The sequence below is a fragment of the Poromitra crassiceps genome (assembly GCF_964638095.1).
Source record: "Poromitra crassiceps genome assembly, chromosome: 15".
Lineage (NCBI taxonomy): Eukaryota > Metazoa > Chordata > Actinopteri > Beryciformes > Melamphaidae > Poromitra > Poromitra crassiceps.
In genome coordinates, this window is record NC_139634.1 from 15,028,260 (window position 1) to 15,055,897 (window position 27,638).

The following is a 27,638-nucleotide window of genomic DNA, read 5'->3' on the forward strand; positions in this document are numbered from 1 at the left end:
TCAGGAGCTTAAAAGGAATATAAAATCCACAAGTTTCGAGCAAAAATAAGATCAGCTTAATGTGTCCGTGGATGGTGTTGTCTGTATCCCGAGCAGTGCAGCCTGGCTCTTTCTTTCTCGATCGAACTAGCTATACCGAGATGGCAGGGGAGGTTCTGATACAAATCTGAACTAAAGCTGCAACACGCTGGCCAACAGCGGCCCAATGAGTCCACAGTACGAAACTACAATATTAAAAAATATAAATAATTAAAACACATTATTATTAGTATTATCATTCTCGTTATGATTATGATTATGATTATGATTATGATTATGATGATGATGATGATTATTATTATTATTATTATATTATTATTATTATTATTATTATTGTTGTTATTATTGTTAATAATAATAATAATAATAATAATAATAATAATAATAATAATAATAATAATAATAATAATACATGGAAATCCTCGATTAGGGCAGAACTTGCAAATGGAATATAAAATTAAATTATGACACGTACAAATAATAGGGTCCACCTAATAATGATGAACAAAAACGAATCTGGCATACAAAAACAACGGAGGGTGCCGGAGTAGGGAGTGAGTGAGGGAGCGAAGGTTAAAGCCACATGTCTCTGTCCATGGTGCTGAAATTATGTTGTCAGCGTATGGGTATATTTAACACAACACAACTTGATATAATCACAATGTGAACATTCTAACCTCTATTGGAGAGTCTGGTTCATCCAGGATGCTCTTCTCACTCTGTATCCGTTGCATCGTCCCTGTAGAACTGGGGTCCATTATCAGCACGTTCTGACTACCGGCTCTCGCGAACTTACAGTCACTCTTTCTGGAGTCAGTCGTCCTGCACACCTCGTAATTGTACACGTGTGGGAGAGTCCCTGTCCCCAAAGTGTCTGAGTAACGTGGTGGATAATATGGAATCACCGGGAGACTGGAGTGATAGAGGATGCGAGACTGTCTCCATCTGTATATTTTCACTGATATAATAACCACTAAACACGTGATGAAGAGAAAGGACACTACAGCCAAAGCCAAGACTAAGTAAAACGTCAGGTTGTCATTGTACTCCTTGTCGTGTGTAAAGTCAGTGAACTCCGACAGCACTTCAGGGAAGCTGTCCGCCACCACCACGTTAACATTGACTGTAGCTGAACGAGTGGGCTGCCCGTTGTCCTCCACTACAACAGTCAGCCTTTGTTTCACAACATCTTTATCAGTGACTTGGCGGATAGTTCTTATTTCTCCATTCTGTAAGCCCACTTCAAACAGCGCCCTGTCTGTGGCTTTCTGCAGTTTATAGGAGAGCCAGGCATTCTGTCCAGAGTCCACATCAACAGCCACCACTTTAGTGACCAGATAGCCCACATCTGCTGAGCGAGGCACCATTTCAGCCACCAGAGAGCCACCAGTCTGGACTGGGTACAGAACCTGAGGGGCGTTGTCGTTCTGGTCCTGGATCAGTATTTTCACAGTCACATTGCTACTGAGTGGAGGAGAGCCTCCATCTTGTGCTTTGACGCGGAACTGGAAATCCTTGATCTGCTCGTAGTCAAAAGAGCGCACTGCATGGATGACTCCACTATCAGCACTAACAGACACATATGAGGAGACGGGCACTCCGTTAACAGAGGAGTCCTCCAGTATGTAAGAAACACGGGCATTCTGGTTCCAGTCAGCGTCTTTGGCTTTCAATGTGAATATAGAAAGGCCTGGTGTGTTGTTTTCTACAATGTAGGCCTCATATGAGCTCCTCTCAAAGACAGGCGCGTTGTCATTCACATCTGAGATCTGTAAGGTGAGAGTGACGCTGCTGGAGAGGGAGGGCACTCCCTCGTCAGAGCAAGTTACAGTGATATTATACTCAGACGCTCTCTCTCGGTCTAAATCACTGTCTGTCACTATGCTATAGAAATTAGTTGATGTAGGTTTAATTGTAAATGGTATATTTCTATTAATTACACATTGAACTTGACCATTACTTTCCGAATCAGGATCGTTGACACTCATCATAGCTATCACTGTATTAGAAATGGAATCCTCACGTATCAAAGTTGATGTCGAAATCATATTTATAATGGGACTATTGTCATTAATGTCACTTATATCAATGATAACTTTGCTTGAATCAGAGAGACCTCCTCGGTCAATCGCCTCTATATCAAGCTCATAGCTTTTACCTTTTTCATAATCGACTGGCCCATTTAATACAAGATCACCTTCGTCAGTAATGTGAAAAAGCTTTGAAACAGTATGCATGCCATTTCCGATGACGTAGGTCACCTCGCCATTTGAGCCTTTGTCTGCATCAGATGCACTCACTTTTGTAACGAGGGTTCCTCTTGAGGAGTTTTCTGTAACACTTGCTTTGTAAACGCCTTTCGTAAAAACAGGAGCGTTGTCATTAGCGTCTAACACAGTGACATGAATCTGCATAGTTCCAGACTTTTGCGGCTCACCACCATCCACAGCCGTTAACAATAATGATATATGCTCCTGTTTCTCTCTATCCAACGCTTTCTGCAGAATCATTTCTACCTTTTTACTGCCATCAGCATGGCCATGCAATTTAAGCATGAAATTATCACTCGGCTTAAGTGTATAGCTTTGAAGACCATTCAGTCCTATATCAGGGTCAATTGCTTTCTCTAGCATGAATTTAGAACCGATCACTGCGGACTCGCTGATTTCAAATCTTCTCTCGTCCTTTTGGAACACAGGAGCGTTATCATTAATATCTGTTATTTCCACGGTAATGGGGAATAATTCCATCGGGCTCTCTAAGGCAATCTGGAAATGCAGCGCGCAAGGCGTTGTCAGTCCGCAGAGCGCTTCACGGTCTATTTTTTCTTTGATAAGGAGGACTCCTCTATCTCTATTCAACTCCATATATTGAGCACTGTCTCCTGTATAGATACGAGCTTTACCTGACTTTAGTCTTTTAACATCTAAACCTAAATCCTGTGCTATGTTACCGACTAAAGAGCCTTTCGCCATTTCCTCGGGAATTGAGTAGCTAACCTGCCCGAGCACCGAGCTGAGAGAGAGGACCGAGATAAACAACAGTACTTGCCGTCTCATTGTTCTTTCCGATATTTCTGTCGCACCACAACTAACGTGTTTCCTTTCGTTTTTCAATCAATATACGTCCAGTGTAAATTCAAAATGTAACAAGAATTACAAATTAATCCACACGTCTATCTTCACAAAATAATTCCAGCTTGAAATGTCCGTCGAAAAAGGTGGCTGTAAACTGGAATGTCGATTCTGCGTCTGGCTGGCTGTCCCGATCTCACTATTACCGAGATGACACAGGAGGTTCTGGTACAAACTGATTTAGAACAGCAAAACATTAGCCAACAGCGGCCCGTTGAGTTCACAGTAGGAAACTACATTAGAGAGAGAGAGAGAGAGAGGGGGGGGGGGGGGGATGACAAAGACAGACAGAGAGAGAGGGAGAGAGATGTGTATGTTATGGATTATTGTGTCATGAGTAGCGATGTAATGTTTAATGTAATTGTTCTTGATGGTTTGGCAATGTTCTTTTTTTGATATTCATATAAAGCAATTTGAATTAGAATTAGAATTTGATAAAGATAGTAGTGATGTTAAGCCAACAGTTGTTGGTACTTTTGTGGAAAGTGTAAATGATTAATTACCAAACTAAATGAAACTGTATGTTTTTTTTGCAAGTTGTCGAAAGAGGTGAAATAAAAATAAATTTCTAAAATAAAATAAAATGGTCAACCTTCTGATTAAGCCAGAACGTGCCCTGTAAAGGAGAGAGAGAGAGAGAGAGAGCGAGAGAGAGAGAGAGAGAGAGAGAGAGAGAGAGAGCCAATGCCTAAGTTGTCGCTGTCCTAGGTTCTGAAGCTCTATGAGCTCTAAAAAGTCATTCTGCCACAGGCAGACAGACAGACAGACAGGCAGACAGGCAGACAGACAGACAGACAGACAGACAGACAGACAGACAGACAGGCAGGCAGACAGACATACAGGCAGACAGGCAGACAGACAGACAGACAGACAGACAGACAGACAGGCAGGCAGACAGACAGACAGACAGACAGACAGAAAGACAGACAGACAGATATACAGTGCTATGCCTGTCGCTGTCCAAGGTGCTAATATTACCCGTGAATGACGATTAACAAAATAAAATCAATAATACAAATAAAAAAAGATAATCAAAATGTGAACATTCTAACCTCTAGAGGAGAGTCTGGTTCATCCAGGATGCTCTTCTCACTCTGTATCCGCTGCATCGTCCCTGTAGAACTGGGGTCCATTATCAGCACGTTCTGACTACCGGCTCTGCCGAACTTACAGTCACTCTTTCTGGAGTCAGTCGTCCTGCACACCTCGTAATTGTACACGTGTGGGAGAGTCCCTGTCCCCAAAGTGTCTGAGTAACGTGGTGGATAATATGGAATCACCGGGAGACTGGAGTGATAGAGGATGCGAGACTGTCTCCATCTGTATATTTTCACTGATATAATAACCACTAAACACGTGATGAAGAGAAAGGACACTACAGCCAAAGCCAAGACTAAGTAAAAAGTCAGGTTGTCATTGTACTCCTTGTCGTGTGTAAAGTCAGTGAACTCCGAAAGCACTTCAGGGAAGCTGTCCGCCACCGCCACGTTAACATTGACTGTAGCTGAACGAGAGGGCTGCCCGTTGTCCTCCACTACAACAGTCAGCCTTTGTTTCACAACATCTTTATCAGTGACTTGGCGGATAGTTCTTATTTCTCCATTCTGTAAGCCCACTTCAAACAGCGCCCTGTCTGTGGCTTTCTGCAGTTTATAGGAGAGCCAGGCATTCTGTCCAGAGTCCACATCAACAGCCACCACTTTAGTGACCAGATAGCCCACATCTGCTGAGCGAGGCACCATTTCAGCCACCAGAGAGCCACCAGTCTGGACTGGGTACAGAACCTGAGGGGCGTTGTCGTTCTGGTCCTGGATCAGTATTTTCACAGTCACATTGCTACTGAGTGGAGGAGAGCCTCCATCCTGCGCTTTGATGCGGAACTGGAAATCCTTGATCTGCTCGTAGTCAAAAGAGCGCACTGCATGGATGACTCCACTATCAGCACTAACAGACACATATGAGGAGACGGGCACTCCGTTAACAGAGGAGTCCTCCAGTATGTAAGAAACACGGGCATTCTGGTTCCAGTCAGCGTCTCTGGCTTTCACTGTGAATATAGAGAGGCCTGGTGTGTTGTTTTCTACAATGTAGGCCTCATATGAGCTCCTCTCAAAGACAGGTGCGTTGTCATTCACATCTGAGATCTGTAAGGTGAGAGTGACGCTGCTGGAGAGGGAGGGCACGCCCTCATCAGAGCACGTCATAGTTATATTGTACTCAGAGGCTCTCTCTCGGTCTAAATCACTGTCTGTCACTACCGTAAAGAAATTATCTGTCGATGATTTCATGGCAAAAGGGATATTTTCGTCTAAGAAACACATGACTTTGCCGTTGTCACCCGAGTCTGGATCTTGGATGTTAAGCATTGTTACCATTGTTCCTGGTTTGACGTCCTCAGATATGCTGTGAGATTTAGACATTATGTTAATGGTTGGCGTGTTATCGTTTGCATCAGCCACCTCCACAATTACTTTACATGCATCTGACAGACCTCCCTGATCCGCCACCTGAACATCTAACTTGTAAAGTTTCCTTTTTTCATAATCAATATTCCCAGCCAAGGTCAATACTCCATTATCGACATCAATTTGGAAAAGACCTGCTGCTCCTGATTTTGGAATTGTGAATGTTACTTTTCCATAACTACCTTTATCAATATCTGTAGCGCTGACTGTAGTTATTATAGTGCCAACAGGAGCGTTCTCTATCACACTTGCCTTGTATTCAGGTTTTGAACAAATCGGAGCATTGTCATTGGCATCTAATACAGTTATGAGAATATGCATTGTCCCTGAGAGCTGTGGCTCACCACCATCCACAGCGGTTAATATCAATGACATATGCTCATGTTTCTCTCGGTCTAACTGTTTCTGTAAAACCATTTCGACATCTTTACTTCCATCTCCACGGCTAATAGTTTTCAGAGCGAAATTATCAGAGGGTTTTAGGGTGTAGCTGTTTAGACCATTGACACCAACATCGTCGTCTATCGCTTTCTCCAGGACGAATCGAGCTCCAATAAGGGCTGATTCGCTGATTTCATATTTAATTTCGCTTCTCTCAAATGTTGGATGATTATCATTTACGTCAGTAATTTCGATAGTAACAGTTAAAAACTCCATTGGATTTTCCAGAATTATTTTAAAATGTAACGCGCAAGGCGTCGTCTCGCCGCATAAAGCCTCTCTGTCTATTCTCTGTTTGATAAGGAGGACGCCTCTTTCTCTGTTCAGCTCGATATATTCTGCACTGTCACCAGTATTATAAAGACGAGCTTTTCCGGACTTCAGTCTCTTCACATCTAAGCCCAAATCCTGTCCTATATTACCGATTAGAGCCCCTTTTGCCATCTCCTCAGGAATGGAGTAGCTGACCTGCCCGAGTATTGAACCGAGAGAGAGGACCGAGATAAACAACAGTACTTGCCGTCGCATCGTTCTGGCCGAAATTTCTCGATGAAGAAAATCCGTTATTGCTTCCTTTTACTTTGCAATATTCCTTTTCAGTTTTGATTGTGAATTCCAGATATAACCTCTCGTGTTATGATCATAATCCCAAACTGTGCAACAAAATAATTATGTCAGCGTCTCGGCGTGTGGTGTTCTAAAAACCCGGACTGTTATGTCTGTCTCTCTCCCTTTCTCTCTTTAATATCGAGGTGGTGGGGGAGGTAGCCTACTGCTACAAATGCATTCAGAAATAGTAACCCAATGGCCAACAGCGTCCCTCTCTGTACAAAGGACTGAACTACAGAAAATACTTGGAAAAATGTACCGACACCAGTTACAGTTTAAACGACGACCACGACAACAACAACAACAACAACAACAACAACAACTACAACAACAACAACAATGATAATAATTTTACTATAATTATTATTATTATTATTATTATTATTATTATTATTATTATTATATTTATTATTTATTATTATTATTGTTATTATTATTATTATCATTATTATTATTATTATTATTATTATTATTATATAACACGATTCTCTTAATCCCTGCTGTGATATTGTAAATTATATAAAAAAACGTTATGGAGCGGCAACACATTTGGAGGTACAAACATAATGCAGCGTGAATAAAACACAAATGCACAAGCGCACGTAAGCACACACACACACACACACACACACACACACACACACACACACACACACACACACACACACACACACACACACACACACACACACACACACACACACACACACACACACACACACACACACACACACACACACACACAAGTGCAAAGGATGTCGGGTAATTGCTTTGAAAAGTACCTTTGCTCCACTGCAGTGGGAGCAAGAGAACTGTAGTTGTCGCTCTCCATGGTCCTGAATGACACTTGATTTTCAGTTGAATTATAGTCTGTGTAATAGGGAAATCTATAAACGATGTTGGGTGTAAAACTGAGCAATTAATTATTAAAAGTAATACGTGTGATGCTATATTGTGATAAGGCAGACACATAAACAAGAGTTTGGATGAGTGAAATCGAATCAAAATCACTTTTGCCCAGAATGCTGAGCAGGTGATCACATGAAGCTGACGGATTCAACTGAAACATAAACACATTGTACATTATGTTTATCATTACACGTTGCAGCGTTATTCACTGGATAATCGTGTAATAACATGTATTTGGATAACATAACTCCGTTTGCTACGTACTCTTGCTACGTAATGTGTCACTCAATAAAATAAAATAAAAGTAATATCTGACGCAAACTCGCAACAAAGCCGTAATAAATCAGAGGAAAGAAATAGCATTCAGCAACAGCCACAGGCCACTTGCAGACAGCGTTGTCAGAAAACAATCAGCGAAAAAAGCACAGAGCATTTCCAATCGATTCCCGCTCATTACAAGTGGAAGTGTTCACCATCGCAGTGCTGAAAATACATTTTAATTGTTATGGTTCAAAATAATACTTTTGCTAAACAATCTTATAATGTAGTGAACAAACCTCCAGAGGAGAGTCTGGTTCATCCAGGATGCTCTTCTCACTCTGTATCCGCTGCATCGTCCCTGTAGAACTGGGGTCCATTATCAGCACGTTCTGACTACCAGCTCTGCCGAACTTACAGTCACTCTTTCTGGAGTCAGTCGTCCTGCACACCTCGTAATTGTACACGTGTGGGAGAGTCCCTGTCCCCAAAGTGTCTGAGTAACGTGGTGGATAATATGGAATCACCGGGAGACTGGAGTGATAGAGGATGCGAGACTGTCTCCATCTGTATATTTTCACTGATATAATAACCACTAAACACGTGATGAAGAGAAAGGACACTACAGCCAAAGCCAAGACTAAGTAAAAAGTCAGGTTGTCATTGTACTCCTTGTCGTGTGTAAAGTCAGTGAACTCCGACAGCACTTCAGGGAAGCTGTCCGCCACCGCCACGTTAACATTGACTGTAGCTGAACGAGAGGGCTGCCCGTTGTCCTCCACTACAACAGTCAGCCTTTGTTTCACAACATCTTTATCAATGACTTGGCGGATAGTTCTTATTTCTCCATTCTGTAAGCCCACTTCAAACAGCGCCCTGTCTGTGGCTTTCTGCAGTTTATAGGAGAGCCAGGCATTCTGTCCAGAGTCCACATCAACAGCCACCACTTTAGTGACCAGATAGCCCACATCTGCTGAGCGAGGCACCATTTCAGCCACCAGAGAGCCACCAGTCTGGACTGGGTACAGAACCTGAGGGGCGTTGTCGTTCTGGTCCTGGATCAGTATTTTCACAGTCACATTGCTACTGAGTGGAGGAGAGCCTCCATCCTGCGCTTTGACATGGAACTTGAAATCCTTGATCTGCTCGTAGTCAAAATAACGCACTGCATGGATGACTCCGCTATCAGCACTAACGGACACATATGAGGAGACGGGCACTCCGTTAACCAAGGAGTCCTCCAGTATGTAAGAAACACGGGCATTCTGGTTCCAATCAGCATCTCTGGCTTTCACTGTGAATATAGAGAGGCCTGGTGTGTTGTTTTCTACAATGTAGGCCTCATATGAGCTCCTCTCAAAGACAGGTGCGTTGTCATTCACATCTGAGATCTGTAAGGTGAGAGTGACGCTGCTGGAGAGGGAGGGCACTCCCTCATCAGAGCAACTCACTGTAATATTATACTCAGAGGCTCTCTCTCTGTCTAAATCACTGTCTGTGACTAAACTGAAGAAATTATTTGACGATGACTTAATTGAAAATTGAATATTTCCATCCAAAACGCACTGGACTTTTCCATTATCACTTGAATCAGGATCTTGAATGTTCAGCATAGTTACAACCGTGCCTAACTTTACATCCTCAGATATGATAGTTGATTTTGACATAATATTTATAGTTGGGGAGTTATCATTTGTGTCAAGCACTTCAATTATAACTTTACAGACGTCCGAAAAGCCACCTTGGTCTGTAGCTTGAACGTATATCTCATAATGTTTCAACTTTTCATAATCAATATCTCCAATTAATTCAATGACACCACTTTCTTCATCTACCTGAAATAGATCCACTGCCCCCTCAGCGACACTGGACATTGAATATTGGACATGCCCATGAGAACCCTGATCTGCATCGGTTGCACTCACTTTAGTTAAAACAGTGCCTTTCACGGCATTTTCTTTCACATTAGCCTTGTACTCTGTTTGTGTACAAACAGGCGCATTGTCGTTAGCGTCCATCACTGTAATGAGAATTTGCATCGTTCCGGAGAGCTGCGGTTCGCCGCCATCTGCAGCAGTTAACACCAAAGACAGCCGCTCCTGTTTCTCTCGGTCAAGAGGTTTCTTTAAAACCATCTCAACATTACTACTAGTACCAATTCGATGAGGATTTAAAGCGAAATTGTCACTTGAGCTTAGTGAATAGCTCTGGATGCCATTAACCCCGACGTCGTCGTCAATTGCCTTCTCTAAAACAAATTTAGCCCCAATTTGAGCCATTTCGCCTATGTCAAATTTCATTTCAGTATTTTTAAAACTAGGAGCGTCATCATTAATATCGGTGATTTCGACCGTGATGCTGTAAAATTCCATTGGATTTTCTAAAATGATTTGAAAATCAAGAGCGCAGGGCGTAGTCTTCCCGCAGAGGACTTCTCTGTCTATTCTCTCTTTGATAAGGAGGACTCCTCTTTCTTTATGCAGCTCGATGTATTCTGTATTGTCTCCCGTATAAATGCGAGCTTTGCCAGATTTCAGACGTTTCACATCTAAACCTAAATCCTGTGCTATGTTACCGACTAAAGAGCCTTTCGCCATTTCCTCAGGAATAGAGTAGCTGACCTGCCCGAGCACCGAGCTGAGAGAGAGGACCGAGATAAACAACAGTACTTGCCGCCTCATTGTTCTGTACATAATTTCCAATGCCACAAAAACGAGGAAAATAGTGTATCCCGCACTTGGATTCCAAACAGAAATGTCAGCAGAAACAGATAGTCCGTAATCCACATGCCATGAATAAAGGAAAATACCCGATATCTTCGTGTTTGCATCCCCCTACTCCAAAATGTGCCTTTTCGATTTTTTTTGCTCTGATAATGGAGGAGGTACTGTTCTCTGAAAATCAACAGACTGTCCAACAGCGTCCCTATGAGTTCACTGCATACAACTACAAATACAAAATAATTAATTGTCATGGGGTGAAACACAGTCTAATGCTGAAACTTGCTCTTATCATGTTAACTTGAAAACTCAACACGCGTTCTTACTCCACAATAGCCATAACTTTTTGCTTACGACAGTCGACAAATAACATAACGATGTTTCAGTTGCATCGAGATAAGGACAGATACAACGCAATCTCGCTCTCTCGCTCACACGCGCGCACGCACGCACACACACACACACACACACACACACACACACACACACACACACACACACACACACACACACACACACACACACACACACACACACACACACACACACACACACACACACACACACACACACACACACACACACACACACACAAGATGTGAACAACAGCAAGGAATACGAGGCGTCTTCCTGTGCAATGCACTGTCCATGGTGCTGAAATACATCGAGCAGAAGGAGTAGACAGCGAACTTGTAATAATTGACCTTATAGTCAATGCAGATGGAATGTATTCAAATGCAGGTGACATTACATGGGAAATTAAACAAAATAGATTCCCACGGTAAAACAAAATTGATCAAGCAATCTCGTTTGGTTACCAGCCGTTTTGAGTTATAAAAGCTTTTTGATTTACATGTAGGCCTATGTCTTTTTGACTTTTTATGAGCAATTACTTCGTATTCGTAGCATTTATTTGAAAAAATAAAATTTAAGTTTAGACGAGGCAAAACGTAATTTTAAAAAGGAATAGACATATCCACTCTGCAAGCTAACATAGACGAGAGCCTGTTGTGCAGAATGTTATGTATCCGCTGCATCGTCAAATTGGCAATTGACAATGGCTTGCAATACATGAGCAAGCTACAGGCCTTCAGCATTAAGCCATCTAGAACTTCCCACACAAAGGCCAACAGTGAAGTGACGCAAACTAAATCAGACGGTGCCCATGGTGCTGAAAATGATATGAGCACCGCTGTTCCATGACACTGAATTACATAAAAAATTGTCCGAATTCTTTAACTCACCTCTAGAGGAGAGTCTGGTTCATCCAGGATGCTCTTCTCACTCTGTATCCGCTGCATCGTCCCTGTAGAACTGGGGTCCATTATCAGCACGTTCTGACTACCGGCTCTGCCGAATTTACAGTCACTCTTTCTGGAGTCAGTCGTCCTGCACACCTCGTAATTGTACACGTGTGGGAGAGTCCCTGTCCCCAAAGTGTCTGAGTAACGTGGTGGATAATATGGAATCACCGGCAGACTGGAATGATAGAGGATGCGAGACTGTCTCCATCTGTATATTTTCACTGATATAATAACCACTAAACACGTGATGAAGAGAAAGGACACTACAGCCAAAGCCAAGACTAAGTAAAAAGTCAGGTTGTCATTGTACTCCTTGTCGTGTGTAAAGTCAGTGAACTCCGACAACACTTCAGGGAAGCTGTCCGCCACCGCCACGTTAACATTGACTGTAGCTGAACGAGAGGGCTGCCCGTTGTCCTCCACTACAACAGTCAGTCTTTGTTTCACAACATCTTTATCAGTGACTTGGCGGATAGTTCTTATTTCTCCATTCTGTAAGCCCACTTCAAACAGCGCCCTGTCTGTGGCTTTCTGCAGTTTATAGGAGAGCCAGGCATTCTGTCCAGAGTCCACATCAACAGCCACCACTTTAGTGACCAGATAGCCCACATCTGCTGAGCGAGGCACCATTTCAGCCACCAGAGAGCCACCAGTCTGGACTGGGTACAGAACCTGAGGGGCGTTGTCGTTCTGGTCCTGGATCAGTATTTTCACAGTCACATTGCTACTGAGTGGAGGAGAGCCTCCATCCTGCGCTTTGACATGGAACTTGAAATCCTTGATCTGCTCGTAGTCAAAAGAGCGCACTGCATGGATGACTCCGCTATCAGCACTAACGGACACATATGAGGAGACGGGCACTCCGTTAACAGAGGAGTCCTCCAGTATGTAAGAAACACGGGCATTCTGGTTCCAGTCAGCGTCTCTGGCTTTCACTGTGAATATAGAGAGGCCTGGTGTGTTGTTTTCTACAATGTAGGCCTCATATGAGCTCCTCTCAAAGACAGGTGCGTTGTCATTCACATCTGAGATCAGTAAGGTGAGAGTGACGCTGCTGGAGAGGGAGGGCACTCCCTCATCAGAGCACGTCACCGTGAGATTATACTCAGAGGCTCTCTCTCTGTCTAAATCACTGTCTGTCACTAGGCTGTAGAAACCATTCGAGGTAGATTTGATTACGAACGCGACGTTTTCACCGAGGACGCAGTTCACTACTCCATTTTTGTCAGAGTCTGGATCATGTACACTCATTACCGCTATTACTGTCTGAGATTGAGAGTCTTCCGGTATCGAACGTGATGTTGACATAAGATCTATGAGAGGTTTGTTGTCATTAATATCAATTATATCTACTACCAACTTACTAGAATCCGACAGCCCCCCATGGTCTTTAGCTTCAATATCGATTTGATATTGTTTTGACTTTTCATAATCAACTTCGCCTATCAAACGCACTTCACCGTTATTTTCATCTATTTCAAAGTGATCCATAATACCAACTGTGCTACTTGATATCGAATAGGTTACCAAGCCATTTGAACCAAGATCCATATCTGATGCTCTTACTGTAGTCAATAATGTACCTTTCAGAGAATTCTCTAACAAACGTGCCTTGTATATCGGTTGTGTAAAAACAGGAGCATTGTCATTTGCGTCTAAAACAGTTACGTAAATCTTCACAGTCCCAGACATGTTTGGGTCTCCTCCATCTATCGCAGTTAGCAACAGAGATATCTGCTCGTGTTTCTCTCGGTCTAAAGGTTTCTGTAAAACCATTTCTACCTTTTTACTACCATCAGCTTGAGTGTGCAGTTTCAAAATGAAATTGTCGGTAGGATTGAGCGAGTAGCTTTGGAGACCATTCATCCCAATATCGGAATCAAAGGCCCTCTCGAGAACAAATTTTGCACCGATCATAGCCGACTCGCTTATATCAAATCGCAATGAATCCTTCTGGAAAAGAGGAGCGTTGTCATTAACATCGAGTATTTCGATTGTGACCCTATAAAACTCGATTGGATTTTCCAAAATGATCTGAAAATGTAAAGCGCAAGGCGTCGTCTGTCCGCACAGTGTTTCTCTGTCTATTCTTTCTCTGATGAGCAGTACACCTCTTTCTCTATTCAGCTCGATGTATTCAGCGTAATTTCCCGTGTGTAACCGAGCTTTCCCTGATTTAAGTCGTTTTACATCCAAACCTAAATCTTGTGCTATATTTCCGACTAAAGAGCCTTTCGCCATTTCCTCAGGAATGGAGTAGCTGACCTGCCCGAGCACCGAGCTGAGAGAGAGGACCGAGACAAATAACAGTACTTGCCGTCTCATTGTTCTCCCCGACATTTCTCCTGCACCGAGAATCATTTAAATCCCTTTGATGTATATTCTTCAAGGCAAGTGTTCAAATACAAAGTACAAAATCCCTATCTTGAAAAAAGAAAATCTTAGGTCGATGCCTTTCTTCGCTCTTCTCCCGAACTGTGTAAGCTCTGGAGTCTGTCACATTCTCTCTTTAATGGAGATGATGGGAGAGGTTCCTCTGCCAGCTTGCACTATAAAATGCAACTCATTGGTCTACAGCGGCCCTCTCTGTCCACATGGTTAAATTGCAGGAAAACAAAAAAGCTCAAAACCGATGGATGAATTAAAAGTCATGTCTTGCCATCACGTCAATGACAAGTCAGTCACCCAGTAAATAATAAAACCTCTTCATAGACGTAAATCTTAAGGAAAAACGCAGTAGAAGGAAGGCATTTTATAGAAAACCCGGAATAGGATTGCTGCGAAGGCCATTTCGATACAAGTAGCACACAATGTGAATTTAACCCGCACGCCTAATGTACAATGTCCGCATGTAAACGTTTTAGGCGGGCACAACGAAACACACACACACACACACACACACACACACACACACACACACACACACACACACACACACACACACACACACACACACACACACACACACACACACACACACACCAAACAAACAAAAACTACAAAAGTATTCAAGAGTTCCTTTGCAAAAACAGATCAAAGCCATTCTTTAAAATGAAAACAAGCCCACTGAGTTGTGTGGAAAAAGAAAAATATATAATATAATATAATATAATATAATATAAAATACATAAATACATAAATAAATAAATAAATGACACGCACACACACACACACACACACACACACACACACACACACACACACACACACACACACACACACACACACACACACACACAAATAACACACACGCGCGCGCACACACACACACACACACACACACACACACACACACACACACACACACACACACACACACACACACACACACACACACACACACACACACACACACACACACACACACACTGAAAGCGACTACACTGCAATTTCCACTTCACTGTCCAAGGTCCTGAATAACAAACAATGATATCAACTAACTGAGAAGACTTGCATTAACATCCATATTCTAACCTCTAAGCACAAACACACACACACACACACACACACACACACACACACACACACACACACACACACACACACACACACACACACACACACACACACACACACACACACACACACGCTCTCGTTGCTCTGACAGAGCAAAACATGTAATTGCTTTGAAAAGTACTTTTGCTACACTGCAGAGCAACATAACTTTCGTTTTCGCTATCCATGGTCCTGAATAACATTTGATACGGGCTATCGTGTTTTAGTTTAATTATATTCCGTGTAGTATGGCCATCTATAAACGATGTTGGTTCACGTATACAACTGTTGCATCAACATACTAATATATTATTAGATTAATACTTGTGGGATGATAGTTTGTTAACAGAAAAATCTATAAACAAGAGTTTGGATAAGTGAAATCGAACATCACTTTTGCCCAGAATGCTGAGCAGGTGATGACATGAAGCTGACAGATTCAACTGAAACATAAATATATTGTACATTATGTTTATAATTAAACATTGCAGCGTTATTCACTGGATAATAAAGGTGCAATAACATGTATTTGTAGTGCATATAAATCTGTTTGCACCTACTGAGAATGTTGTAATGTGTCACTCAATTCGGAATGGTTATTGCCCTCAGCGGCCCGGAGGGAAATAAAAATAAAATGGACTATCTGACGCAAACTCGCAACAAAGTCGTAATAAATCAATGCAGAAGATATAGCATTCAACAACAGGCCATACATGCAGACAGCGTTGTCAGAAAACCAGCAGAAAGCACATAGCATTTTTCCAATCAATGCACTCTCATTAGAAGTGGAACTGTTCACCATCGCAGTGCTGAAACTACATTTTCATCAAACGCGCCTGGTGTTAGATTGGGCATTTACCTTGCCAATGTTATGGTTCAAAATAATATTTTTGCTAAACAATCTTATAATGTAGTGAACAAACCTCCAGAGGAGAGTCTGGTTCATCCAGGATGCTCTTCTCACTCTGTATCCGCTGCATCGTCCCTGTAGCACTGGGCTCCATTATCAACACGTTCTGACTACCAGCTCTGCCGAATTTACAGTCACTCTTTCTGGAGTCAGTCGTCCTGCACACCTCGTAATTGTACACGTGTGGGAGAGTCCCTGTCCCCAAAGTGTCTGAGTAACGTGGTGGATAATATGGAATCACCGGCAGACTGGAGTGATAGACGCGAGACTGTCTCCATCTGTATATTTTCACTGATATAATAACCACTAAACACGTGATGAAGAGAAAGGAAACTACAGCCAAAGCCAAGACTAAGTAAAAAGTCAGGTTGTCATTGTACTCCTTGTCGTGTGTAAAGTCAGTGAACTCCGACAGCACTTCAGGGAAGCTGTCCGCCACCGCCACGTTAACATTGACTGTAGCTGAACGAGAGGGCTGCCCGTTGTCCTCCACTACAACAGTCAGTCTTTGTTTCACAACATCTTTATCAGTGACTTGGCGGATAGTTCTTATTTCTCCATTCTGTAAGCCCACTTCAAACAGCGCCCTGTCTGTGGCTTTCTGCAGTTTATAGGAGAGCCAGGCATTCTGTCCAGAGTCCACATCAACAGCCACCACTTTAGTGACCAGATAGCCCACATCTGTTGAGCGAGGCACCATTTCAGCCACCAGAGAGCCACCAGTCTGGACTGGGTACAGAACCTGAGGAGCGTTGTCGTTCTGGTCCTGGATCAGTATTTTCACAGTCACATTGCTACTGAGTGGAGGAGAGCCTCCATCCTGCGCTTTGATTATTAGTTGCAGTTGTTTAATTTGTTCATAATCGAAGGAGCGTACTGCGTGTAAAACTCCCGTTTCAGAGTTTATGGAGACATAAGACGAGATTGGACTACCACTGAACTGTGTGTCCTCGAGGAGGTACGAGATTCTCGCGTTTTGATTCCAATCAGAATCTCGTGCGCTCACACTAAATATTGACACCCCTGGGGAATTATTTTCAACTATATTAGCTGAATAGCTTGGTTTAGTGAACAGCGGTGCATTGTCATTCACGTCTGAGATTCTAATGTGTAAACTCGTTGTACTAGAAAGGGGAGGTGACCCTGAATCGGTGGCAGTTATAGTTACGTTATATTCTGGTGTCGTTTCACGGTCGAAAGGTACAGCTGAAAGCAAATTGTAATAATTAGTCAAAGAGGTCTGAATTTTAAACGGGAGTTTAGAGTCTATTGAACATGTTATTTGACCGTTTCTATCTGAGTCTGCATCTTTAACACTGATGACAGCTATGGTCGTGCCAGGGGGGACATCTTCTAATATTGTGCTGGAGAATGACATTACATTGATAACTGGAGCATTATCATTGACGTCAATAACTTCAATTATAACTTTACTTGCATCAGATAGACCACCATGATCTTTGGCCCCAACTCTTAATTCATATTTCTTATCTTTTTCGAAATCAATCTTATCAGCAACAGATATTTTACCAGAGACACTGTCAATTTCAAATATATTCGCCGCGTTTCCCTTTAGGTCAGACAAACTGTAAGTAACTAAACCGTTAGACCCACTATCGGCGTCTGAAGCATTCACAGTAGTGATATATGTACCAATAGGGGCATTTTCTGTCACTGTAGCCCTGTACACTGATTGGTTAAATACGGGAGCATTGTCGTTGGCATCCAAAACAGTGATGTGTATATTTGCTGTACCAGATCTCGGTGGAGTTCCACCGTCCACTGCTATCAGCTTTAAAGAGAGATGCGGATTCACCTCTCTGTCTAAGGGCTTCTGTAAAATCATTTCAGCGAAGTTAATTCCATCGGCGTTTGAATGTTGTTTCAAAATGAAATTGTCATTTGAGGATAGAACATAATTTTGGAAATTGTTAACGCCTACGTCGCGGTCATATGCGCTTTCTAAATCGAAATGAGATCCTATTGTAGCAGACTCGCTAATATCCAAATTAATTTGATTGCTTTTGAAAGTTGGCGCATTGTCATTGACATCCAATATTTCTACTATTACACGGTGCAGTTCAATTGGGTTTTCTAAAATGATTTCGAAGCTGAAGCTGCAGGGTGTGACATCTCCACAAAGCTGCTCTCGGTCTATTCTCTCATTCACAACTAGAATGCCTTTGTCTGTCTTCAGCTCGGTGTACTGGATGTTTTCTCCGGTCACGATACGGGCCCGGCCAGAACGGAGCCTTTTCAGATCCAAACCCAGGTCTTGTGCTACATTACCGATAAGAGAGCCTTTCTTCATCTCCTCCGGGATTGAATACCGGATTTGACCGTCAACGGTGGAAATGAAAGACACGAAAAACAACATCATCTGCCATTTTCCGCATTGGGGCTGACGTATCGCCATGTCTTGATAATAGAATCCGAGTGAAGATAAAAAAGAATTAGCCCTCTTGCAAGGGATGCAAAGATGTATAAATATTCCGGGTCAAAAAAATCGAGCATTCCCTCTTTCCAAGTTATTCCTTTTAAAATGCTGCCAAAGCGAGTGTATCTCCATCAAGCCCCACCTTGTACAATGATTCATTTCACTCCTCTACATCGCTGCTACAGAGCAGGCCTTTTTTTTGTGATCAACAGCGTCACTTAGAGTCCAAAATGGTGAACACCAAAAGAGTTCACTTCTTGAAACCAAATTATTCTATGAAAGTCTTCAATGTCCGTAATCACTTCAATTAACGTTGGATTTATCCTATATTGTATACAGAAAAAGGCCGGGAACCACAGGGCAAATAATTTAAAGCTGAAATAATAACGTGTAATAACATGTATTTGGAGAGCATGAAACTCTGTTTGCAACCTGAGAATGATCTAATGTCTCACTCAATTCAGAGGGGTTATTTCCATCATCCCAGACAGAAACAAAATAAAAACAGAAGATCAGAATGGACTATTTGTCACTAACCCACAACAAAGCCATGGCAGCAGTAATAAATACGCGCAGATAGAGCAACAGGACACAAGCACACACAGCGTTCTCAGAAAACCAGCAGAAAACAGGGCAGTGTTCCAGTCAATGCGCACTCATTGCAAGTGGAACTGTTCACCATCGCGGTGCTGAAATGCGTTTTCCACCAACGTCGCCTGTTGGATTGGACAATTACATTGCCCGTGTTATGGTGTAAACAATTATGTTTGCTTCATAAGGACAGGCATTTTACAACAATAACAGCCTGGAACGGAGCTGTCCGAACCGTATAGTGCTGAAAAGGATCAGGATGCAGAAAGCCTGTATGTAAACTCAGGGAAGTCTTGACACACAATGTTTGAATGAAACAATTTGAGACATTTTACATCAACGACGCTCGTTTCAAATTAATACAATTTGACCTCACCTCTAGGGGAGAGTCTGGTTCATCCAAGATGCTCTTCTCACTCTGTATTCGCTGCATCGTCCCTGTAGAACTGGGGTCCATTATCAGCACGTTCTGACTACCGGCTCTGCCGAACTTACAGTCACTCTTTCTGGAGTCAGTCGTCCTGCACACCTCGTAATTGTACACGTGTGGGAGAGTCCCTGTCCCCAAAGTGTCTGAGTAACGTGGTGGATAATATGGAATCACCGGGAGACTGGAGTGATAGAGGATGCGAGACTGTCTCCATCTGTATATTTTCACTGATATAATAACCACTAAACACGTGATGAAGAGAAAGGACACTACAGCCAAAGCCAAGACTAAGTAAAAAGTCAGGTTGTCATTGTACTCCTTGTCGTGTGTAAAGTCAGTGAACTCCGACAACACTTCAGGGAAGCTGTCCGCCACCGCCACGTTAACATTGACTGTAGCTGAACGAGAGGGCTGCCCGTTGTCCTCCACTACAACAGTCAGCCTTTGTTTCACAACATCTTTATCAGTGACTTGGCGGATAGTTCTTATTTCTCCATTCTGTAAGCCCACTTCAAACAGCGCCCTGTCTGTGGCTTTCTGCAGTTTATAGGAGAGCCAGGCATTCTGTCCAGAGTCCACATCAACAGCCACCACTTTAGTGACCAGATAGCCCACATCTGATGAACGAGGCACCATTTCAGCCACCCGAGAGCCACCAGTCTGGACTGGGTACAGAACCTGAGGGGCGTTGTCGTTCTGGTCCTGGATCAGTATTTTCACAGTCACATTGCTACTAAGTGGAGGAGAGCCTCCATCCTGCGCCCTGACAACTAATTGAAGGCGTTGAATTTGTTCATAATCAAAGGAGCGTACTGCGTGTAAAACTCCAGTTTCAGAGTTTATGGATACATAAGTAGAGACTGGACTACCACTAACTCGTGTGTCTTCGAGAAAGTATGATATTCTCGCGTTTTGATTCCAGTCAGAGTCACGCGCGCTGACGGTAAATATAGACATTCCAGGGGGATTATTCTCTGTGATGTAAGCATCATAAGTGATTTTGTCAAACAATGGAGCATTGTCATTTACATCAGAGATTCGCAGACGTAACGTTACAGTGCTAGACTGGGAAGGAGATCCCGAATCAGCCGCCTTTACAGTTATGTTATATTCTGGCATAAACTCCCTGTCAAAAGCTGAATCTGTTATTAACGTATAATAATTGGTCAATGTTGATTTAATCTTAAATGGGAGGCTGTTATCTATTGAACATGTAATTTGACCATTTTGCTCTGAGTCTGCGTCTTTCACGTTTATTATTGCCACTGTGGTACCAGAGGCAGCATCTTCAGGCACAGGGCTGGAGAAAGACATGACATTTATAACAGGTGCATTATCGTTGATGTCTACAATCTCAATTAATACCTTACTTGAATCAGTAAGACCTCCTTGGTCTACAGCCTCAATCGTGATTTCATATTTCTTATCTTTCTCATAATCTATTTGACCCAGAAGTGTTATCACTCCCGTGATTTCATCTATTTGAAATATGTCAGTTAGACGCTCTTTCATGTTGGAAAACCCATATGTGACGAGACCGTTTGATCCACTATCTGCATCACTAGCATTCACTGTCGTAATATAAGTACCCTTTGCTGCGTTTTCCGTAACAGCAGCCCTATAGACTGACTGGTTAAAAACGGGAGGGTTATCATTAGCATCGAGGACAGTGATGTCTATATTTACTGTGCCAGATCTCTGTGGATTTCCACCGTCCACAGCGATGAGCTTCAACGATATTCTTGGCTGAGTTTCTCTATCTAATGATTTTTGTAAGATCATTTCTGCATTTCTACCATCTTGAGTTGAGTGTTGCTTCAACCCAAAAATATCATTGTTAGTCAGTATGTATTTCTGTAGACCATTATTACCTACATCTGGGTCTTCTGCACTGGCTAATATAAAGCGTGATCCCAGGGTAGCCAATTCACTTATTTCGAATTTAATCTCATCTTTCCTAAACATCGGTGAATTGTCATTAATGTCAGTAATTTCCACAGTTACTCGATGCAATTCCATGGGGTTTTCTAAAATCACCTCAAAGCTGAAGCTACACGGTGTGACGTCTCCACAAAGCTGCTCTCGGTCTATTCTCTCATTGACAACGAGAATCCCTTTGTCCGTCTTCAGCTCGGTGTACTGGATGTTTTCCCCGGTCACGATACGGGCCCGGCCAGAACGGAGCCTTTTCACATCCAAACCAAGGTCTTGTGCTACGTTACCGATAAGTGATCCCTTCTTCATCTCTTCTGGGATTGAATAGCGGATTTGGCCAGAGACGATGTGATTGAGATATGAAAGGAAAAGCAAAAACATCCATGGCCCACAATACAAACGCCATTTTCTGCACCAAGAATCTGATTTTTCAAACGCCATATCAGAAAGAAAAAATCCAAGATCAACAACCTCAAATATACAGTCCACAATGAACAAATCCAGTTGCACTATAGTGATCCTCTATATTTTAAGCAGCTCTCTTTATGAAAGAATTTGCCCCCGTCGTCCTGCAAAGCCCATGTCTGTTCGGCTCTGTTAAACGCAGTCATGGGGGCGCTGGCTCGATTAACTCACGCGGCTATTTGTTTAACTGACCAATAGCGTCCCTTAGAGCCCAAAACATGAACAGCATTACCATTTGCAGAGAGATGGGAGAAAAAACATCAAATTATGAAGCACAGTAATAAAGTAGGCTATTATGGAACTGCATGCCTATATTGTAAACTATAAAGATAAATCATATAGTTATCTTCCATATCACTATTATTAAATGATCAAATAATGTTGTCTTGATTTGTTGAAACCGAGTTCATCCTCAACCTATAGCCTACACAATGATTCACAATCATGAAAGCATGCACCTTTGGTCTGCCTGGCGCTGAGTGAATTATCTGACACATGACGGTCGGAAACTCAGTATGTGCAATTGTAATCCATGTTATCGCAGCAGCATACAACAAAAAACATCGAGTCTTTGACACGATTGGAAGCCATTGCACTAAAGTGAATTGTAAATAGGGGAATCTTAGTCAAATGGAAAAAGATAAAGGAGAGAAAGAGGTAGCGTTCAACTGTCCAGGGTTCTGAAATGCCAGACTTGAGTGAACCCATGTTATGGCATACCCCTATAATTAAAACGCATAGACCTGATGAATGATCAAAGGTTACCTAATCTCTAATCATTACAATTACCCTTTCAGACAAATGCAATGCTTGCCCTCGCACCTCAAATACAATGAAACGTACTTGAATGAAATACTAAGATTTCATGAAGAAAGGTCGACCTACAGTACATCATGCTTTGAAACACTGTGAAACAGTACAGCCTAAAACTCAAGAAAGACATGCCATGTCCACCAGTTGTGGGTCTGAAATAAAATCTGAGCCGCACTGGACTCTGCAGACAAATACTTTGCACAATGCAGTCAGTCCAAACACAAAAATAAACAACTGGGTTGTTTAATGTAAGATTGGTAAGAAAAATATAATTAAGATCCCATGAAATTCAATTCCATCGCAGCTACTCAATCAGCTACAAATTATAACACAATGGATGTATACAAATTGCTGCAGACCTATACTAGTAAGGCATCAATGAATAACTTCACACATAAAGGCCCAGTGAAGTGATGCGAATGAAATCAGACGCTGTCCACGGTGCTGAAAATGCCCATACGGCACCGCGGCTAGCTGCTTATATACAGCAATATAAGCCTAAGAGGAGCTGTCCGACTCGTGGTGCTGAACAGGACCCGCATATGTAAGGCCTACATGGGAAGTCTTGACACACAATGACACATGACTTGACAAAGGCCACCAGGCCGAAACGTTGTCCTTTTATTAAATTCATTGCATCGGAGCCAGAGTGTGCGGTTTCTATTCTTTTTATAAAGTCTTGACACACAAGTCATAATGTTTGAATGCAACCAACCATATGCAGGCATTTTACATCAACAAAGCTCGTTTCAAATTAATAAACTTTGACCTCACCTCTAGAGGAGAGTCTGGTTCGTCCAGGATGCTCTTCTCACTCTGTATCCGCTGCATCGTTCCTGTAGAACTGGGGTCCATTATCAGCACGTTCTGACTACCGGCTCTGCCGAATTTACAGTCACTTTTTCTGGAGTCAGTCGTCCTGCACACCTCGTAATTGTACACGTGTGGGAGAGTCCCTGTCCCCAAAGTGTCCGAGTAACGTGGTGGATAATATGGAATCACCGGCAAACTGGAGTGATAGAGGATGCGAGACTGTCTCCATCTGTATATTTTCACTGATATAATAACCACTAAACACGTGATGAAGAGAAAGGACACTACAGCCAAAGCCAAGACTAAGTAAAAAGTCAGGTTGTCATTGTACTCCTTGTCGTGTGTAAAGTCAGTGAACTCCGACAGCACTTCAGGGAAGCTGTCCGCCACCGCCACGTTAACATTGACTGTAGCTGAACGAGAGGGCTGCCCGTTGTCCTCCACTACAACAGTCAGCCTTTGTTTCACAACATCTTTATCAGTGACTTGGCGGATAGTTCTTATTTCTCCATTCTGTAAGCCCACTTCAAACAGCGCCCTGTCTGTGGCTTTCTGCAGTTTATAGGAGAGCCAGGCATTCTGTCCAGAGTCCACATCAACAGCCACCACTTTAGTGACCAGATAGCCCACATCTGCTGAGCGAGGCACCATTTCAGCCACCAGAGAGCCACCAGTCTGGACTGGGTACAGAACCTGCGGGGCGTTGTCGTTCTGGTCTCGAATATTTATTTTAACTGTGGCATTGCTGATTAGTGGCGGGGACCCCCCATCTTGGGCTTTCACAAATATCTCCAACGTTTTAATTTGCTCATAGTCAAATGATCTGAGTGCCTGTATGGACCCACTTTCTGCGTTAACAGAAATGTAAGATGACATGGGGTTTCCATTAAACAGAGAATCAATTAGTAAGTACGATACCCGTGCGTTCTGCCCCGAGTCAGAGTCGTGTGCTTTCACGGAGATCACAGAGAATCCCGGGGAGTTATTCTCAATAATATTAGCTTCGTTAAAGCTATGCTCAAAAACAGGGGCATTATCATTCACATCGGATACTCTGAGTGTTATTGTCTTGTTAGACGAGAGTGGTGGGCTACCCTCATCCACAGCTGTGAAAGTAATGTTATAGTCAGGATTGCGCTCCCTGTCCAGGGCACCATCTGTTACAAGTGTATAATAATTCTTCAGAGATGAGTGGATTACAAAGGGGATCTTGGTGTTAATTGAGCAGTCTATTTTTCCATTTTTACCAGAATCTACATCTTTAATGTTTATGATAGCTACAGTAGTTCCACTTTTTGAGTCTTCAGCGATGGGGCTAGAAAACGACGTTAGCGTTATTACAGGAGCATTGTCGTTCACATCTGTTACATCAATGATTACTTTTGTTGATGCGCTTTGCCCACCCTGATCTTTTGCCTGCACGCCAATCTCGTAGATTTTAGTCTGTTCATAATCAATCTGACCGTTTACAGTTAAATCGCCGGTATTTTCGTCCAGATTAAATAGTTCAGCAACATTACTAGACATGCGATTAAAGTGGTATGTAACACGGCCATTCATACCTTCATCTGCATCTGTTGCGCTCACTGTTATCACTAATGTTCCTTTTGGCACGTTTTCGCTTACAGACGCTTTAAAAATAGGTTGTGTGAAAACCGGGGCATTGTCATTTGAGTCTAAGACAGTTATGTGTATTTTAAGTGTCCCCGATCGCTGTGGCTCACCGCCGTCCACAGCAGTGAGAGTGAGAAGCAGACTTCCCTCCTTCTCACGGTCTAATGCAGTGTAAAGGTACAATTGCGCATATTTAATGCCATTTGGGCTGGACTGGACCTTAATATTGAAATGTGTTGTCGGGTGTAATGTATAGCCGTGTAAAGCATTGATGCCAACATCGGGATCGGTTGCACTCTCTTGTAATAATTCGGTTCCTGGGAGAGCAGACTCTGACATTTCTAAGTGTATTTCTTTTTCAGTAAATGCAGGTGCATTATCATTAACATCCAATACTTCCACTACGATGCTATGTAGTTGCATTGGATTCATCATGATCATTTCAAAATTCAAGCTACAGGGCGATGTCTGCCCGCAGAGCTTCTCTCTATCTATCCTCTCTCCTACGACCAGAATCCCTTTGTCTATATCCAGCCTGATATACTCGCTACTATCACCGTTAACAATTCGGGCGCCGCCTGATTTCATTCTCTTTGCGTCGACACCTAAATCTTCAGCCACGTTTCCTACAAATGAGCCCTTTCTCATCTCCTCTGGGATAGAGTATCGAATTTGGCTGAACGTCGCCTTAACGACACAAACGAGGATCAAGGCCTGTACTTGCCATTTAATCGAGTGTCCTTTGCTGACAAAATGCATTTTCTCCAACAAACCCATCTAATTCCACACGATGGTATGCCGATATGTCAAAGGGTCGGTGCTGAAATTATCCAAAATATGTCAATGAATAAGTTAGTCTCAACAGCAGGGTTGAAAACAGAGATCGAATGCTGTCGACAGTCCTGCTCTCCGCAATACATTAGGAGTATACAGCAGGAGTAGCTGTATATGAACAGCTCCTCCAAATGTGTTTTGAAGACCAACAGCGGCCCTTAGAGTATAATATGAGAATAACGAGTGACGTCACTGGAGCTAGGGAGGGGAAAACAAATATCTTCTCAACTTTTATTATAGCCATTCTATTCAAGTTACTACAATGCAATTACTTATTTATAACTACGTAAAAAGTATGTTTTCAAATTAGAAATGCATTGTGAACTGTTAAAACTGGGCAATACTGTCCATACACATAGCACACACAGGCACGCACGCACACAGGCACGCACGCACACACACACACACACACACACACACACACACACACACACACACACACACACACACACACACACACACACACACACACACACACACACACACACACACACAGACACACACACACACACACACACACACACACACACACACACACACACACACACACACACACACACACACACACACACACACACACACACACACATACACACACACACACACACAGTTAGACAGTAAATATAATGCTTTGAAATATTGACACTTTTTCAAGCTTTAATTTTCACAACACTGCTATATCGTTTGCGCTATCCATGGTCCTGAAATACGAAAAAAGAAATAGACCATCTAGCTAGCCCACAAACCAAGCACATTTCCGACTGAGGCACTGAAACGATAAAAAGACCAAGCTGATAGGGAACAACCTCAGCATTACAGACAAAGCTTTCACCGAGCTCTGTCCATGAATGGTGCTAAAACAGGGAAGTCACGTGCCAACCAATACATTCAATAGTATAAATTATTGTAAGTGTAAGAGAGAAAAATAAAAACTATTAACAAATAACATTGCAGATAAACTTCCGGTCCTACCATCAATAACATGACAAAAATAAAATTCGCACCACAAAAAAATAAATAAAATAATAATCAGCATTAGGCTACACTTAAAAAATACATTTATGAGACCCTGGTGAGAAATAAAATCCACGATCAATATTCAAAAGCCCAGCTCATATCCCCATTGCATTGCATGTTCCACATCTATCCCTTCACCATCGGTGCCACAACTAAATCTATAACAAAGACATGGAAAATTAAATCAGGTAATAATTATCATAGGCTGGTCATGCAGGCATCCCATGACACACTACAAAACAACTAATGAATTACACTGAACATAACAAATGAATCACAGTGCGAGTGTTTCTGAGGGTAGAATTTTCCTGGATTAATTTGCCCTGCAGAACTCTGAGAGGAGCTATCCACCGTCTGTGGTGCTGAAATTCCCAATCATAGTAGCGTGCAGAAAGACAGGCAGAA

At 42.5% G+C, this 27,638-nt stretch overlaps 2 protein-coding genes and 3 pseudogenes across 5 annotated transcripts; all 5 read right to left on the reverse strand.

The window, feature by feature from the left end:
* Window positions 1-695: 695 nt before the first annotated feature.
* LOC310790038 (uncharacterized protein) lies at window positions 696-10,548 on the reverse strand (the record flags this gene model as incomplete). Its single annotated transcript, XM_083651755.1, has 3 exons — window positions 696-2,155; window positions 4,327-5,655; window positions 8,256-10,548. 3 exons carry the CDS (start codon window positions 10,546-10,548, stop codon window positions 696-698), a joined length of 5,082 nt encoding a protein of 1,693 aa, XP_083507881.1.
* A 1,262-nt stretch (window positions 10,549-11,810) lies between these two features.
* On the reverse strand, window positions 11,811-14,219 carry LOC310790485 (protocadherin beta-16 pseudogene; annotated as a pseudogene). Its single transcript has one exon. The product of its transcript is annotated as a protocadherin beta-16 pseudogene (transcript).
* Window positions 14,220-16,267: 2,048 nt separating this feature from the next.
* Window positions 16,268-18,700, reverse strand: LOC310790039 (protocadherin gamma-A3-like; the record flags this gene model as incomplete). Its single annotated transcript, XM_083651756.1, has 1 exon — window positions 16,268-18,700. One exon carries the CDS (start codon window positions 18,698-18,700, stop codon window positions 16,268-16,270), a length of 2,433 nt encoding a protein of 810 aa, XP_083507882.1.
* A 943-nt stretch (window positions 18,701-19,643) lies between these two features.
* Window positions 19,644-22,118, reverse strand: LOC310790040 (protocadherin gamma-A11 pseudogene; annotated as a pseudogene). Its single transcript has one exon. The product of its transcript is annotated as a protocadherin gamma-A11 pseudogene (transcript).
* A 1,566-nt stretch (window positions 22,119-23,684) lies between these two features.
* LOC310790041 (protocadherin gamma-A4 pseudogene) lies at window positions 23,685-26,141 on the reverse strand (annotated as a pseudogene). Its single transcript has one exon. The product of its transcript is annotated as a protocadherin gamma-A4 pseudogene (transcript).
* Between the last annotated feature and the right edge of the window lie 1,497 nt (window positions 26,142-27,638).